General features: G+C 38.6%; 1 protein-coding gene across 4 annotated transcripts in view; it reads left to right on the plus strand.

Moving 5' to 3' along the window:
* The window catches only part of trps1 (trichorhinophalangeal syndrome I), a 229,054-nt gene extending 209,809 nt beyond the window's left edge, over positions 1 to 19,245 (plus strand). For all 4 annotated transcript variants that reach the window (XM_020934354.2, XM_055157215.1, XM_055157216.1 and 1 more), the window contains 2 exons: positions 8,988 to 9,110; positions 15,845 to 19,245. In XM_020934354.2, the coding sequence (XP_020790013.2) occupies positions 8,988 to 9,110; positions 15,845 to 17,242 (1,521 nt within the window). In that variant the 3' untranslated portion in view covers positions 17,243 to 19,245. The remainder of the gene's footprint in view (positions 1 to 8,987; positions 9,111 to 15,844) is intronic.
* Positions 19,246 to 19,477: the final 232 nt, after the last annotated feature.

A 19,477-nucleotide genomic window follows, 5' to 3' on the forward strand; every position in this document is an offset into this window, starting at 1 on the left:
CTTAATTGTGCTGTGATCTGTGGCGCAGTGCTTAAAATCACCTGCAAAATGAACAGGGGCTGGTTCTGGTGTCTTTAAACTGGCAGCCCCAAAACAGATGCTGCGGAGTGCAAGTACTGGGAGACAGCGCACACAAGCCTTCAAGTGAGGACGTCTTTTGTGAAAAGTTGAAATGTTTTTTTACTCCAACCACTCTGCGCTCGGAGACCTGAAAGATATGCTAAGCTCTCAGCACTGTCACCAACATAAGACAACAAGAAGTGCACACTGCAAAAGAGAAGGGTCCCTGGGCTCGCGATGGAAGTGTGGGACAAACACAAGAAGAAGAAATGTGACGCAAGAAAGACGCCTGTGTTTTCCAAGTTAACAAGGTGGAAGGAAAATGCAGCAAATGAGCAGGCGTTAAATAGACTGTATTTATAATATTTATCGCAGCTAATAAGATAATTTAAAGGGCCCATGTTACACTATTTTCTGATCTATGTTATAATGTTGTTTGCTCATCAAAAAACATACCTGGAGTTGTGTTTTTTTGTTTCATTCACACGTGGTTAACACACAAATCCTGCATGTTCCACCTTGAGATGTCATGTAGTTATACAGGAAGAGCTCCACTGTGATTTTAAACTCCATACACCTTCACTAGAATCATATGGTCTCTCTAATCTCTACTGAACTCAAACTAAAAAGTAGCTGTTCACTTGAAAACTACCGCTTTGGAACAACCCAAGGAGGAACAGAACATTTTGAGCTTTGGAGATGTTGACAGACGAAAAATAAAAGTGTTACTCAAACATGTGTGAAAGGAACAAAATACAACTCAAGGTATGTTTTTGAATAGATAAGAACTTTATAACATGACTAAAAGCTCACAAGAGTCAGTTTTGCGTAATAATTTATCTCTTATGCTTATCATGCTTACATATTCTTATTACATCTGATACATAACTTATATTTATTTATTTAATTACAGCACATTGTTCATATAAATCTGCTTATATATCCCCCATGTATATTATATCTAATTTCCTCCTGTTCATACTGACATATTTATTTGAATATATTCACGACAATCTACTAGGGGTGTAACGATATCAAAGTCTCACGATACGATATTTTCACGATATACATCTCACGGTACGATATTTATTGCGATATTTTGTGGAGACTAACAAAACAGTTAATATGCTACTTTTCTCTCTTAAAATGCCTTGACAAGACTTAATCCAAAGAACTAAGATTTAAAAGTGCTTAGAAGTGTTATTTCTTCTTGTAGTCTGCACTGAAATGGAGCAAAGGATCATGGTCTATGTAGTTCCCTCTGTCTTTTTTATAGCTACTGCTGCACCATAACTTAATTTAAGCAAAGAGACTTGTATATCGATGGTTCACGATATTATTGTGAGAACTTTGACGATACGATATCACGATATTTCGGGTTTTGTCACATCCGTACAATCTACACTGTTATATAAACCACATTTTGTACATGTAATGACAGTAAAGTTTAATCTAATTTAATCTAACAGAGTACCTTTAATGGGTTGAATGGTTTACTTCATTAGAATTGTATTTTTATTTCAACATTAATTCTTGTAAGTAAAGTTACTTATATGCTGTCCAATTGGCATAGACTAAGTTTTTGTTTAAAGGTGTTCTGTAACTTTGTGATATAAGGCTGCGATTCTATTTCTAACCACAAGGGGTCAGTGAAGGAACAAATGCATAGCTTTTGTGATTGTATATTGTTTTCTCTGTGTCCCTGACCTCTAAGACGTGCAGTTAAAATCTAATTCCCACATAAACAGCAACCAGCCTGAGACTAAACTTAACATTTGTATTAAAGTGTAACAGAAATACGTTGAGAATTTACTCAGCAAAAAGCATCTACTGTTGTGTCCTTGGGCAAGACAGTTGGAAGAATTGTTGATTAAATTATAAGACAGTGGACCATTTACAAATTGTGGTATTTAAAGGCGCATTGTGTAACTTCTCTGCTGGAGAGTCTTTGTTTGAAATCTTTCACAGTACGGCATTAAACCTTTCTATCTTCATGGAGACCAAACTAGACCATGTTACAGGTCAGATCTGTGGAGAGGCAATCCCGCTTACAGTCAGAATGCTTGTTTTTCTAGGTATATTTGAGCTATAAAACCACCTGTAATTGAATAAATGTAAGTTAGAGCTGTTTAATGTCATACTGTGGAACATTTCAGGCAGAGCAATGACCCACAGAAACAAGCAGGTGACGGACCCCAACCAAAAAGTTACACAGTGCACCTTTAAGCAAGTATGAAGAAAACAATTTGACATTTTACACCTGCTTTGATGGTTATTCCTTACTCATTTTAAATTAATTGATTGAATTTTTCCTCTCCCCTTTCATATGCAAATTAAATAATACAAATGAAGTCGTGTTTGTATTTTTGTTCTTTAGCAGCTAATTGTCTGAGCTCATGACACTTGGGCCAAAAGCGTCAGAACAGCAGCGAGACGTGTTGGAGTCACTGTGACCTACATATCCACAGCCTGCTCCAATTCCATCAGTTATTTTTGTGCTTGGATGATTTGTGAAACAGGACCAAATTTGTAAAAAGTGTCACTTATTCTGCGATGAATCAAACTGATGACTGACAAATAAAGGGCTGACTCAGCAACCTGCCAGCGGCTGAAACAAGATGGCCGCCTACCAGCAACAAATGTCCTGAACAAGAAAGTCATGAGAAACTTTGCCGTACTTTGGCCACCAAGTCGTGTATGTGTGAAGTATATCGCTGTCGGTACAGTACAATAAGGCAACAATTGTGAGCTTGGTATTTTAGAACAACTATTTTACAGATTAAAATACTTATAGGAGTTTAGTTTGTTTGAGTTTAGTTTGGTTGAATTGCATTTTGAAACATTTTATGAGAGTTTTGTGAGATTTAAAGGAGTTTAAGGTGTGTAATATTTTTAGTGGAGGGCCTGCCATCAGTTTATCTCCTTTTGCTTTGTCTAGAATGTTCCACAGTATAGATTAAACCTGTTTTATCATGAGGGAGACATGCAGGTTACATTGCAGTTCAGATCAAAGTCCTGCACTGGTCCATTTTTGGAGCCGCGCCCACCTGCACCCGCGCACTAAAGCACCGCACCCGCCCGTTAACCCGTGATTATATCAAAGATAAACACACACCCACCAGGACCCGTTAACATTCCACCCATTACTCGCGCGTGCCCGTGATAAATCGGGGTCAGATCATTAGTCCGACAGCCCAGTAGTCCAAGACTAAACTAGGACTGAACCAGGACTGAACCTACGTCCGTGTCATTGACTGATTATAAAAATATACATGCTGCAAAGTGCAGAGCCGATCGCCAGGACTACACAAGGACTGAACCAGGTCTAAACCAGGACTGAACCAGGACTGGACCAGGTCTAAACCAGGACTGAACCAGAACTGGACCAGGTCTAAACCAGGACTGAACCAGGACTACACCAGGACTACACCAGGAATACACCAGGACTGAACTAGGACTACACCAGGACTACACCAGGACTACACCAGGACTACACCAGGACTGGACCAGGACTGAACAAGGACTACACCAGGACTACACCAGGACTGAACCGGGACTGAACCGGGACTTAACCAGGTCTAAACAACGGCCTAAACCAGGACTAAACCAGGACTGAACCGGGACTGAACCGGGACTTAACCAGGTCTAAACAACGGTCTAAACCAGGACTAAACCAGTATCATTAGCATAAATATATGCACACTGCAACTGCCGAGCCAATCGTCAGGACTACATCAGGACTGGACCAGGTCTAAACCAGGACTAAACCAGGATTGGACCAGGAAAGAACCAGGACTACACCAGGACTAAACCAGGAGCGCAGCTGCCCAGTCATTCACCTCTGCTAATGGTTTTATGTAATACATACACTAAAGTCACTCTCTCAGTCTGGTCTGCCATTGTTCCAGGAAAAAAACATGAAATGGCACTTGTTTCCAGGGCAACAGATGTCCTGTATTTTTCTCCTGTTCGTTGTTCATTAAATTCACCTGACCCGCCTGTGTGTAATCACTGCTCGCCCGCATACCCACCTGTAAAATTCCAGAACGTTAAAACCCGCTCATTTCAGCAACTATTTGGCACGATGCAGGACTCTGTTTCAGATCTGTGGAGATTCGCCCCTATTTACAGAAGGAATTATTGTATTTTTGAGCAATAGAGACACCCTTAATGAATAAATGCTCGATGGAAACGTTTAACATTTAATACCACGGAACATTCTAGGCAAAGCAATCACAACTCCATGGAGACAAGTAGGTAGCAGAGCCTCCACCAGAAAAGTTGTGCACCTTTAAAGTGAAATTAGAATTCACAATTTATCTTCGTGGCCATAGTGATGCGAGTTATTTATCAAAGATTAAAGCGCTCCAGGCAGTTTGCCCCAGCAGCACTGAATAATGTGTCATACACCGAGCATGAAGTTCCCTATAGAAAGCCATTAAGTACTACACCATAGTAAGGAGTGTAAATACTGTAGGATTCTGAGCTTGCCCCCTGGAGGACTGGACAAGTTTTGATATGGTTTGAAGGAACATACTGCAGCGTTAATAAGGCTGTCCCTTGATCTAATCCAAAAGGAGAAGTCATTTGTCGCAACAGAAAAATCTCAAATGGAAAATATATTTGTTGTCTAGTTGGGATATTAGTAAGCACAGAAGCGCGTACAGTAGCTCAGCCGGGGCCACAAATATTTAACCTCTTCTTCTTCTTCTTCTTCTTCTTCCAAAACTGCAGAAGCCTCTTGCATAATAGCTCTCACCGCGAAACAAAACCGAGCAAACAAACTCCGGTGATTGCAATACATGGTCCGTGCTGATGGTAATAATGGGAACGATGAGGTACGGTGTCCTCTCGGGGTCATAAAGGTGTCGGATGGGGCCACAGACTTAATGGGATGGAGAAATGTTGTGATTGGCTCATTACCGTGATGGAGCACGTTGCCACCACAATTGGCCTTTTGCACCCCAAACCAGCCCCTCCATTTGCATTATTTGTGAATGCACTTTGGCTGTTGGGATGGTTTGCACTGAAGAGTATGCAACGAGTGGAAGACGTTCAATATTTTTGCAGAAGTTTGGAAAGCAATTGGGAATAAGGAATGGGGCGTGACGGCTGGCAACTTTATAGGAGAAGAAAAAATATTTTGTCTATTGATTTAATCATTTCTTCTTCTTCTATTGCTTTTTCTTATTTATTTTTTAATCTAATATTGGATAATTGTTGGGTTTTAGATGATAAAACACATTATGTAGACTTAAAATGTGTGTATGATGGATTTTTATGATTATCACATTTTTACTTAATTTTTTTGAGATTACAACTATTGTAAATAAAAATGATAGTTTTACACCTAAAAGTTTGCAAAGAAAAGTTGAAAAATGTGTTGACCCTATGAGAATCCCAAAGTTCGGCACATTTTACACATAAGAAACACATTTTTTCTGATACTTCAATCATGATTTCAACAGAATACAGGTGTTTTTCTTTATATTTGTATTTGTCAGATCATAATTTCTGTGTACATTACTCAGTTCAGTTCAACTTTATTTCTATAGCACATTTAAAAACAACTTCAGCTCAGCACAGTGCTTTACATAAAAGTCAACAAAAACATATACATGCATTCATTAGAGGAGTTTCGCTAGGCAAGTTTTATTACTTATCGTTCTATTTTATTTTATTATTTTATTAAATTGTATTTATTGTAATTTTTTTATTTTTTTATTGTATTTATTAAAATTTAATTAATTAATTATTTATTTATTTATTTATTTTGACTTATATATATACATTTTTATAATTATGTATTTTTTGACACCTGTCTCTTGCTATCTTTTGTGTTACTTATTTAGAATAGAATTTATTATTACCATTTTTTTTTTTTTTTTTTTTTTTTTTTGAGCTACTGTGTCCAAATAATTTCCCTTGTGGATCAATAAACTTTGTCTAAGTCTAAGTAACAGTTATGAAATTCCCTAGCGTGATGTCAACCAGAAAGTACAATTTAAAATCTAAATTGGGAAAACAAGTGTGAATGTTTTTGCAAAAATCTTGAATATTTGATCATAACTGTGTTTTAGTCACATGAGTAATCCAGCCTGACATAGGAACTTGCAGTGAAAATATTACTAATTTGCTGTTGTTGCATATTTTTTAATGTGTGAGTTATTTCCAGTCCTTTACACTTTTATTTGTGTGAGTGAAGTAGAGACCAGAAAATTCAGTAAATCTTAACATTTTCTTCTTGGTGTGATGGGATTAATAGAATTTTAAATAGTGATTTGGCAACATTTGTTATTTACTTTTGGATAATAAACCCACTTTTATTCTCTGGCTTTTAACACCGCGTGAGTTGTGTGATCCTCTGTGTCTTTTATTTATTATTTTATTTTATTTTGAATGCAGTTTATTGGTTTTATTTATTTATTGCTATTCTGTGGTTTTGCTCTTATTTTATTTGACCGGTTTTATTAATTTTAGACTAGTATGATTAAATTTGAGCGTTTATTTTATCATTTTATTTATTATTGTTGTTGTCATTATTATGTATCCGTGCAGCGCTTTGGAAACTGTTTGTGAAATGTGCTATATAAATAAAATGGATTGGACTGGAGTTTTTGACACCAGCATCCATCTGAAAGTGACCGCACCATTACTTTTTAAATAAGGCCCAAGTTTTTAAAAAAATATATATTAAAAATTACTTTTAAAAACTTACAAAAAAGCCTTTAAAGTTCTTTGAGTTCCTAGATTGTGGTTTCAAATGTGTGCAGGCATTTTTTTACTTGGCTGTATCAAATGTTAGACACTAATTTACACTAAAACTACTCATTTGAGCAAGTATAGATACTAAAAAAAACATTTACATGACAGAAATAAAGAATGATCTTGAGCTGTATCAGAACAAGTATAAAATCACATAGTGTTGCACAGATATAAAAGAAAGTTGTTGTTTTTTTTATCATTGTGGTATCGGAATCCTTATTGTGTCTCAAGTCTGTTCCTTAGCATCAAAATCAAACCTGAAATTTTTGTATCACGACAACAATAAACCTTACCAATCCAAACTCTCAAATAGGAATAAAACTGTGACATTATGACACTAAAAGCTGACGTTTATTAATTTTAACACTTGCCTCAAAATTCCACCCACTAGCTTCCTTTGGATCCTCACCCCTCAATAAAAACTACGGCCTTTTATATTCCAAGGTGACAGAATCTCTCCCTGATTTCGTAGAGTGAACTTGACAAAATTACCTGAGTTTCTCTTAGCGGAGTCCCCGTGTACTTACCATTCTCATCACACGCCATATTCAGCACCATCATGTTCTTTGCTCTAAGTATATTTGGTGTTTTTATTAACCTTGGTTCATACAGTGAAGACAGAATAGATTAAAACTATGCTCGCAATTCAGCCCCCAATTAGGCATGATAAATGAGCGGACATCATCGTTCTGTCAGGCAGCCAATCTGTTCTCTTGCCTCTGTCCTAACCTTACTACCAAATCATTGTCCGTGAGTGATGGGAAAATTAAAGGGAAGTTGATTGACTCAGCGTTTTTCCTCAGACTCATTTCTTATTTTGTGTCTTTTTTTTTGTACCTTACCGCCTCCTCCTCCTCCTCCTGCTACTACTACTACTACTACTATTCCTATTAATGCTCCTAGTACTACTACTACTACTCCTACTCCTCCTATACTCCTACTACTACCCCTACCACTGCTACTCCTACTACTCCTACTTCTTCTGTTACTACTACTACTACTACTACTATTCCTACTACTCCTATTAATGCTCCTAGTACTACTACTACTACTTCTACTCCTCCTATACTCCTACTACTACCCCTACCACTGCTACTCCTACTACTCCTACTTCTTCTGTTACTACTACTACTACTATTACTACTCCTACTACTACTACTCCTACTCTTTCTATTACTACTACTACTCCTACTCCCACTCCTCCTACTACTACTCCTACTACTATTCCTCCTACTCCTCCTATACTCCTACTACTACCCCTACCACTGCTACTACTACTACTCCTACTTCTTCTATTACTACTACTACTCGTACTCACATTACTACTCCTACTACTCCTACTTCTTCTGTTACTACTACTACTACTATTACTACTCTTACTACTACTCCTACTCTTTCTATTACTACTACTACTCCTACTACTATTCCTCCTACTCCTCCTTCTACTACTACTACTACCCCTACCACTGCTACAACTCCTACTTCTTCTGTTACTACTACTACTCCTACTATTACTACTCCTACTATTACTACTCTTACTACTACTACTACTCTTACTACTACTCCTACTCTTTCTATTACTACTACTACTCCTACTCCCACTCCTCCTACTACTACTCCTACTACTCCTTTACTCCTCCTACTACTACTCCTACTCCTACTACTAATACTTCTGCTTCTACTCCCACAACTCCTACTAAATCTACTACTGATCCTACTACTCCTACAACTACTACTACTACTACTACTCCCACTACCAGTTCGACTACTACTAATACTCCTACTACTACTACACCTAATTCTACTACTGATACTACTACTCCCATTTCTACTTTTACCACTTTTACTCCTACCAGTACTACTACTCCTATTCCTACTAATCCTACTACTACTAATTCTACTACTCCTACTGCTACTGTTCCTGCCATTACAGTTGTTACCAGTACCAATCCTACTCCTACTCCTACTAATACTTATACTCTTACTACTCCTACTACTCCTACTCCTACTACTTTACCTCCTCCTCCTACTACTACTACCTTACTGTCAGGCAGCCGATCCGTTCTCTGTCCTAAACTTACCATCAAATCATTGTCTGTGAATGATGGAAAAGTAAAGTTGTTTTTCCTCGTACTGATTTCTTATTTTGTGTCTTTTTTTAGCGCCGGAGAGGGAGCGGGGTCTTCTGTGCGAACTGCCTGACCACCAAGACGTCACTGTGGAGGAAGAATGCCAACGGTGGCTACGTGTGCAACGCATGTGGACTGTACCAGAAACTACATTCGGTGAGACAGACAGACTAGGTTCTCGTAAACAAAGCACTAACCAAATGTTTGTATCCAGACAGTGGTGGAAGAAGCACTTATTTTGTTTCTGAATGGGCCCGTATTACTCCATTTTCTGATCCATGTTATAATGTTGTTTCCCCATCACAAACAGACCTTGAGTTGTGTTTTTAAACCCCGCACATCTTCACTGGAATCATTTTGATCATTTCAGTCCTCAGAATTGACTGTCTCTACTGAACAAAAGGTAGAAGGAGCTTGAAAAGTACCACCACATGACATCACAAGGTGGAACAGAGCATTTTCAGCTTTGGAGATGTAGACAGACTAATAATAAAAGTTACTCAAACATATGTGAATGAAATTAACACAACTCCAGTTATGTTTTTGATGCACACAAGAGTCCATTTTGTGTAATATAGTACATTTATGTAAAAGTACAAATACTAGAGCAAAAAGCATCACACGAAAAAGTAAGTAAGTATTAAAGTACCTGTTTAAAATATAAGAGTAAGTGTAAAAAGTAAAAGTATTTCCAATTTTGTTAAACAGAAACAATGGAACTGATTTTTTTTTTTTTCCTAGCTGTTTTATAAAAAAATATTTAAAAATGGATCCTCAGCCTTTTCAGCAGGTCTCAAACAATCATAAAAAGCACTTTAACTTTTCAATCCTGTTAAAAATGTAGTGGTGTAGAAAGTACAGGTGCTTTCTCTCGAATGTAGTGAAGTAAAAGTAAAAAGTATCCACTTTAAAATGTACTTAAGTAAAGATTGATACCCAAAATTTTTACTTTACTACTTTTACTTTGTTACGTTCCACCAGTGTATCCAGTTATCATGACTTGACTGTAGTAATAACAATAATTGCACTGTTTCATTAATGTATTTTAGAAAGGCTCTTAAATGATCCTCATATTTTCATTCAAATAGGGCTTAAAATTCTCAACAATTCTACCAGATTTATTGTGCATTTATTGTGCAGTCAGCGCGTGATGTATTTATTTATTTTTTCGTTCAAGCTGTCATGTCGTCTTGACTTTGGACTAAATTAAACATGTTTCGCAAAAACATTTGTAGACTTGTTGCAAGGATCGTGAAAGCAAAGTATCTACAAATAGCCCAAGTAAAAATGAATAATTACCACTACTTCTATTATTACATCAGCGCACAGTAGCCAGCTGTTTTATGCAAATTAGCCATGCGGTTTTAAGTGTCCTTTCTGTAAAACGTAAACAAATATGCTCAAAGCTGTGTGGATAGGGAAGGCTTGCGGACACAGAAACGAGTCAGTCCTCACTCTGAGCTGCCATGCTTGTCTTAAACTCCAGTGTTATACTAAGTAACTACTGAACCTCATCGTCGGTCCACGAAAAGACAAGTTTTTACACTTGCCATCTCCCTCGGCTCGGAATCAGCTGCTGTATCCTCGGACTTCCCTGGTTTTACCGCTCACGTGACGTGGGGATGTCGTGACAACGTGACACCAGCCTATCACGTGACTAGCATTTCAGGCTGTTTGGACAGGGAACGCTTTGATTGCGGATACAGAAACGACGTGTCTGGACGCAGATCGTTTCCAATACGGTGATACATTGATACGGAGATTCGTTTCAGTGTAAACGGGATCTCAGAAATCCCTTGGCGACCTACTTGGAAGAGGGTGGAGAGCTGCTGGTATTCCCCGAGACCCCTGCTGTAAACCATGTCAGGCAAGCAACAACATCTCCATGGAGACCAGCAGGTGGCAGACCCCGCACCAGAAAAGTTACACAGTGCACCTAATGGATCGTAGGTTAAATAGTATTAGTAGTAGTAATTGTAGTAGCTTTTTCATTTTTACTGTATATTCATGATGAGCTCCTCTCAATTTCAGAGTCTTTCCAATCCGTTTGACCACCACTCATCATTCTACTGTTACTCACATAAAAAAAAGGTGCGGATTAAATAGAGCGTACTGTAGCTAAATTCCTGTATATATTATAGGTCCCACTGTGAGGAGTAATATTGTGGAAAGAGTATATTTGATTAAGTGCGTGCAGAACCATGGAGTGGGAAATCTGATGGAATGAATCTACTTTACCATCTAAAGCCCGAGGAGCCGCTCTATGGAAATCCCAAATTTAATTAAACTGCATGAATTACAGATGAGATAAAGATCAGCGCTGAAGTGAGTTGACGAACGCATACCAAGATTGCTCACCTTTAACATGTTTTTAAGAGGTTTAAGCCAATTTCACACCCTGACATGCCCGCTAACTCGCTAAATGATTTACAAATGCAACAAATGTTAAACAGGCCTTTTGGGGAGATTTTTTGAATCGCGTTCCAATATTGGCTGGTTTATTTTAAAAACAGCTTGTAAATCGTCGCAATAAATTTCTTACCGAGTTACAAACCCAAAAGCAATTACAAAATGGATCTTTAAAGACCTTTTAGGGGACTAGCTGTCACCCCCAACCCTGCTCCTGCTCGTGTCCTTGGTCCAACCCGTTCTTCTCATCTGCTCCTCCAATCACGTCCTCCCTACTGCTTCTTCCAGTCTTGGCAATCGTCACGACAACCATATTTTATTTCCCATAATAAAAGTTTTATACGCTCTACACACATTATTAGAGAGGATAGCAGCTAGTAAAACACTTGAGACCGTGAGCGAGAAGGGAATTATGGATAAGGAGGCAGGCTGAGGCGAATGGGAAGACAAAAAAAGTACTGCAGATTAAAGTAAGAAGAAAGCTAATGATCGGGGTGTATTACAAAAGGTTAAGAGGGTGGGAGAAGGCACACAAGACAGGAGATGGAGGAAATACATAGATGAGTTATAGGCTGCAGTGGTACAGAGCTGCGCCTGTGTACAGCAACATAAAGTGCTGGGATCACTCGAACAATCTGTGTCCTGGGGTACACATCAGCACACTGTAAATCATCAGACTTCTCCATTTTATGTTTTGTTAAGGCTAACTACAGTCATACTGGTTTTGCAGGAAAAATAACTTATCCAATCCAATCCACTTTATTTATAGAGCACATTTTACAAACAAACATTTACCAAAGTGCTGCACTAATACATACTAATAACAACAATAATAATATAATGATAAAATAAACACTCAGATTTAATCATACTACCGTATTTTCCGTGATATTAGATGCGTTCTTAAGCCCCTAACCCCATCAAAAAACAACCGCACGCCCTGCAATCCAAAGCGCCCTACACACGAATCCACTCGGGTGTCCCAGCACAACTTCAGTAAACTACCAAACCGCTCCACCCGCAGCGCACGCAAACACGCACAGAGCAGACAGCAACTGCGCAGCAAAACACACCCACAGCCACACTTGTCACTCCATGAGAACGAGGAATGGAACGCAGGAACGAACCAAAAAAACGAGTGTGATGTGCCACTTTGAGACACAACTGAACAACTGAGTCACTGCGAACACGCCAACAATCCGTTGGTCCCAGACAGCACCCTCCCTACACGCCACAATTGAAGAAAGCCCAGAGTCACCGTGAACGCGCCAAACAAAGTCCCACTGACCCATCCAACTGTTGTGTTTCGTTTAAAGTCCGGTGCAGTTTATTTGTGAAAAAAGTTCAAAAATAGACCATTTAATGACAGTGTGTCTTATAATCCAGAGCACCTAATAGCCCGTAAAATATGGTTGTCCTAAAACAATAAAACCAGTCAAATAAAATAAGAGCAAAACCATAAAATAGCAATAAATAAATAAAACTACTAAAACACATAAATAAAAGACACAGAGGACCACACAACTCACGCGGTGTTAAAAGGCAGAGAATAAAAAATGGGTTTTAAGACGAGATGTGTGTAAAATCCCTCAGTCATCCCGGTAGAAATCATGGCAAAGTAGAAATTCAATTTGTCAATTGGACAAAGTTTATTTGGTCGAATATGTTTCACAGCTCATCCAAGCTGCTTCTTCAGTTCTGGTCAGACTGCCTATTTACAACTCCATCCTCAAACATAAATCAAAACAAACAAGAGAACAATAGCTGTATCCAGGTCAGGCCCAGAGGTGTGAAAACTCCATTAATGCTAATATGACCCCACACTCAGTGCAGGTCAATAGGCCTAACTAACTAACTAACAGAAACTGTAAACAAGTAGGGTGTTTGTTTCAAAATAGTTTCACTTTTGTTAGCTCCTTCCTGCAGGCAGATATAAGGAAGTGTCCAACAGCGTCTGACCAGAACTGAAGAAGCAGCTTCGATGAGCTGAGAAAGGTATTGAACCAAATAAACTTTGTCCACTTGACAAATTGAATGTCTCCTTTGCCATGTTTTAAGACGAGACTTAAAACTCTCCACTGTGGGGGCTGTTCAGACATGGAGGGGCAGAACGTTCCAGAGTTTGGGGCCAACCATGACCTGGCGCTGGTCCTCAAACCTCAGAGCACACGTTAGGGTGTAAATTTTGTTGAGGTTTGAGATGTTCCGGGGGGGCAGTCCATTCAAAGCTTTAAAAACAAACACTTAAAATCATAAAATCAATTCTAACATTAACAGGAAGCCAGTACAAAGACGCAAGGATTGGGGTAATGTGCTCTCTTCTTTTGGTTCCTATTAAAAGTCGCACCGCAGAGATTTGGACGAACTGTAGTCGGTGAAGTGCGTTTTGTGAGAAAGTGTGTTACAGTAGTCCAGGCGTGATGAAATAAAAGTGTGCACAACTTGTTCAAAAAGTTTAAAAGATAAAAAAGGTCCTATATTATATTATTATGACTCTTGTGAGCTTTAAGCCATGTTATAATGTTTTGTTTCATTCACACGTTTGAGTAATCCTTCATTATTAATGTGTCTGCAACTACAAAGCTCTCAACGCCCTGTTACACCTTGTGATTTTAGAAAGCACAGTGGAGCACACCTTGTATTATCACATGACATCATGAAGTGGAACAGTGTTTTCTGAGAAGAACTCAGCCTAAATATGCAGGGTTTGTGTGTTAAGCATGTGAATGAAATAAAACAAAATTCCAGGTATGTTTGTGATAAGGAAACAACATTATAACATTAATCAGAAAATAGCGTAATACGGGCTCTTTAACATAAATTATCACGCTAAGTGCAACTTTAAGGCATTTTTTCCGAAGGAAGGATCTTTTTTTCTTGGCATGGACAATGCAGTTAAACACAGACATGATGTATCTTTGTGATGAGGTATAATGTAATTGCTAATTTTCCACCCATGTGCAAGTGGATAGAGACTGTAAAAACGTTTATAGCAGACACTGTACACTCTAGATAGAAAATCATAAAAATATCACTGTAGAAATAGTTTTAGGCATATTAAAGTATTACAATGACCTTTGATAAGACATTTTAGATCAAAATGAGTTCATTATCTCTATTTGATCGACACAGATGGAGTTATTTCAGTATATTACTTGTGTGTACATTTCTTACGCTATTTGAAAGTTTCATTAAAAATAATATATGAAAAAAATGAAAACACATGCACAAACTGGGCTTGCTCTGGAGCAGACCTGACCAACTCCATTCTTTCTCCCCTGCCTATTCCTCCTCCTCCTTCTGAGCACAGGTCACTCTCTGATTGATGCAGCCCACATGAGAGATGACAGGGGCTTTCCCATGCATACATTTATCTAAACATACCTGCCTCTCTCCTCACAGGGCTTTTTCTATATATATAAAGGGCTTACCTGTAGAAAGGTCTAGCGCTTTCATCATATTATAGGAATTACTCTCAAAATATGAGGATTTTTTATTATTTTTTTTTTTTAATCATCATCATCATCGTCATCATCATCATTATTATTTTTAATCAGTGATTAATTTAGTTTTTAGCGGCAAAAATTTAAATCTGAAGTTCCTTTGTAGTGCAGCTGAAATATCAGTTTTCTTGTCCTGATAAGCTGCATTTACATAAGATGTAGGAGCTCCCCCTTGTGATGAGGGCAGAAACCACATCCACATTATTATCTATACTGCAGTTACAAAGTGCAACTGCCACCTCAACTTTTAATATAAATATTCCATATTATTGTATCTTTGCCATTTTCAGTCAACAATATAGCCTTTGTTTTATATCCCCTTTACTAGTAAATAAGTAAAGAAGTGAAAAGTTTGAAAAGTATTATTGTAGGTCACCTTTTATTCTGTTTAATGGCTACATAAATTTACTCTGTCAAAGAAAAGAAATTAGGCGGAACCAGGGCTAGAGGCTGAGCAATGGGTCATAACAATGAATGTACAGAGGGACTGCTGACCAACCCAGAACAAGAAAAGAACTCATTCGCCCATTTTAAACAATGTGTGCGGTTTTTACTATTGAATAAAACTGAATTTTAATTGTTAATTAACATCGCATAGCATTGTGATGACTTGGAAAGATGTATTTTGATATGAATGGTCGATTTTGATGATTTTCTTTATGATCTAGTTAAATGACTTGTAGGTAAATGAATAAAAGTGTCAAAATATAAGTGAAAGTTTAATTATAATATACACATTGTTTTAATTTAATACCAAATTTTAATTGTAATGTCTACTGAGTTAAGTATATATATTTTATTGGGTGCATTTAATTATAGTATACAAATTGTTTAAAATGAAAACATAGTTTTAATTGTCATGTTTATTTAGTTAAATACATATATGTTTTATTAGGTATATTTGTTAGTAAAAATGATTCAGTAGTCTAACTCAACTTTCAAAGCATTTATTTACTTGACTTTCTTCTTGCATTTCAGACACCCCGACCTCTGAACATCATCAAGCAGAACAACGGAGAGCAGATAATCCGACGTCGAACTCGCAAACGCCTCAACCCTGACTCGCTGCCTTCTGAAAACCCCGCCCCCAAACGGCAACAGGTGCCGAGCGAGGAGCGCATCAACGGCGACGAAACTGACCGAAGCTCAGTGAAGAACCAGCAGCCCTCCCCCCGCTCTCGCTCGCCACGCTCCACACAAGCTTTCCTCGCCAATCAAACTCTGGAGATCCACCGACGAATGCCTCCCCTTCTGCTGCCATCCCACCCGTCGTCTTTAGAGGGCAATGGCGGTCTTCCTGATTCTGGGTTGATCTCCAAACTTGACGGAGGAAAAGGAGGCGGCTCGGAAAGAGGAAGCCCGATTGAAAAGTACATGCGGCCATCAAAACCGTCAAGCTACTCGCCACCGGGTTCGCCAATTGAGAAGTATCAATATCCGCTCTTCTCTTTGCCGCTACCTTTAACCTTATCACCGGATTTGGCTCCCGAGTCCGACTGGCTTCGATTCTGGACCAAATACAAGATGGCAGCCACGTCTGGTGTCGCCGGCGGCATCAGTAACCTTAGCAATGCAGCTAGCCTCGGAAACAGTTACTTAGGAATGGTTAGCCCAGTAACGCAACATCATCAGCAGAGCTACACGGTGCCTTACTGTGCATCTCCATACTCTCCTCTACCTCCTCCACCAGCAACCCCGCATTACCCACCCCCACCCATCCAACCGCAAACATCGTCGGCATCTTTGGAGAACGAAGCGCCTTTAGATCTCGCAATAAAGCAAAGAAACACAAAGTCTCCATCGACTGACAAGAACTGGAAAGAAGAGGACTCAAAGATGGAAGAAGAGGCAATCCATAACGAAGAGAAAGAAGTCAAAACTCCAATGGATGTTTCTGTCAAATGTTCGACAGCTGAAGTGTCCACCCAAGACGATTTGACAAACCGGTGCGCGCATTGCGGGATCTACTTCCTGGATGAGGTCATGTACGCCTTGCACATGAGTTGCCACGGTGACCAGGCTCCGTACCAGTGCAGTTTTTGTCTTCACGTTTGCGCCGATAAGTACGATTTCACCACGCACATACAAAGAGGGCTTCACCGGTACTCGGATAAGGCGCTACAGCAAAAATCTGAAATCACTGTGAGTTCAGAAAACGCAAATCAAGACGAGAAAAGCGACGATCAAGTCCATGACACTAACGGCAAAGAGGAGGAAGAAAAAGAAAGTACGGGAAGTGACGTAGACGACAAGCCAGGTCCTGAAGACTTTGAGGAACAACAAGATAGCAAGATGGGACTGGACTGTACCGCAACATCTCCAACTGTCGCTGTTAGCAAGTCTAAAAACGGTGACAAGAACTCAGACAGTAATTAACGTTATTGATTACAACAAAAAACAAACTAAATGGTTGCCTTTATTTGGGAAGTATAAGCTGTAACCTCATGTTTCTTGAGGCTAGCACATGTCAAAGGGGTCTATATGTTGGGAACTATACTGAACACATCTTTATGCTGGAAGCGCTTGCCTGTCAAATGGTCATAAATCATTGCCGAATCGGGACAAAGTGCTGCAAGGACCGTCAGGAAACATAGCCCGAATCTGGAGTTTGACTGACAGTTGCTACTTGACACTTCTGGACAACGGGCAAGTGGCTGAAATCGCCTATTAAACTCAGTAAGCAGCCATTTGCAACCCTGAAACTGGACTGGAGACGATGGGAAAGCAAAAAAGATTCTATTAATTTGTTATGCATCGCGTTAACCCAAATTCCATTGGGTGCAAGCTTATCCAAACTGGGCTATTGCATTTTCAGGCCTTTTTTTATCTGGGTACAACTATCTGATTTGGTGAGGAAAATAATGGCAGTTCAAACAGATTCAAATACCAAAACTTTCTATACATTGAAACCATTTAGAACTGCCCTGATTCGTCATTCACTTGTACTCAGAGTGACTGCATTCTCCAATAATGCAAAGTGCCATTGTGTAAAGTGGCAGGAAATGTAATGAACTATGTAACAGCCATTTCTATGTGGTTTCAAAGTGTTTTCAGCTTTGATGGAACCAAGAGACTTTTTTCTACCTTCCTCTGTGCCATGAAAGCAATGTGCCTGGCCGCCTGCCTAATAGAACAAACTATTAACCTGCTTAACAACTATATTAATATTTACAAAAATAATAATAATGATTTTAGTACAGACTTGTTACATTTTCTTATATTTGTGCTTTTTGTACATGCTTGAAATGGTACTTTTTAAATAAGTCTTTTTTTATTTGTTTGTCTAGCAGCAGTTGAACAAAAAGGTACAGCTCAATAGGGTTATTCTGCTTGTTCTGAAAGTCTATGTACAGAATACTGTATGTCCGTCCCCTAATGATGATGAAAACAAAATGAAGGTCAGTCCTCAGGGGTCACACGTGTTGCACCTGTTCAATATATTTTCACTGCTCCTTTGTTACACACATAAACATTCTCTAACCTTATTATTTTACTGAGAGAGTAGGGCATTAAACCCCAGATTCATCTATTATAATACACTCCACGAGAGACTGGCCCCTGCAGAGAGGAACTGTTACATGTTTTGTGTTTTATTTACAGTATATTATTACTCAAGCACCAGTGATTTAAAGACTTGCAAAAATCATTGTGCTGTTACCACAATGTCCCAAGGTTACATTATTTATTTTTCTCAGTGCTTTTTATTCTTTATGCATGTCCTGTCAGTCGTAATATTACCAAGACTTCAACATTTTGCACCAGCCCCTTGGGAACAACCTGAATGGGGTATCAAATTAGGAGATGCCATCACCAGGCTGTCTAGTCATCATCATCTAGGCTTTTGTCAAACTCGCCAAATATGTGACTGTGTAATATTACACTGGGCTCATTAACAGATGAATAGATATTCTGCACTGTTCACTGTCAGTGATGTTATGCCAGATTAGTATTACAGATCACATAGAGATGTTAGTGTTTAATAAGCCAAAAACCCAGGTGTCGCCCTCTAGTGGATGGCTTCAGTATTGTTCACGAGTTTGCTTGTGTATTTCTTTGAATATACACCTAACTAAAAGCAAAAAACACAACTTTATCCAAAGTGTAACCTCCCATATTTGACCTTGTCCTATTAATGTTCATTCGTTTACAAACACATTTCTGTTCAACCAAAAGTTCTCACATTGTAACTCACAGAATGTATTGCTGAAATATATTTTTGGCCGTATAATAATTCTTATTATTATTATGTAAGGATTGCCTTGTTGCCTTAGTTGCTAAAAGCTAATCCAATGCAGACTCCTTTGAAGTAAATTGACAATAGGGATACTCTGAAAGCTTCCCAGTATCCTGACTAGTGCCTGTAAACATGTCATTCAATAGAGTAAGGGAACCACAACATTTTATTGTAATGTTTATAATACTTGATTGACATGCCTTACGCTGTCTGGGTGTCTGTGTGCACCTAAAAAGATTAAAATTTTAGTCAAAGCTATACCAGCCCTTTTCCATTTTGTGTGCAGGTGCATGGCAGTAAATTAGAATATCGTGGAGATAATATTACAAGTAGTCACTTAGTTTTAGTTAATATTACATAAGAAAATGCTTAAAAAA

The sequence above is a fragment of the Boleophthalmus pectinirostris genome, unplaced genomic scaffold (genome assembly GCF_026225935.1).
Source record: "Boleophthalmus pectinirostris isolate CB_2022bp ecotype Guang Dong unplaced genomic scaffold, ASM2622593v1 HiC_scaffold_21, whole genome shotgun sequence".
In the NCBI taxonomy this organism is placed as follows: domain Eukaryota; kingdom Metazoa; phylum Chordata; class Actinopteri; order Gobiiformes; family Gobiidae; genus Boleophthalmus; species Boleophthalmus pectinirostris.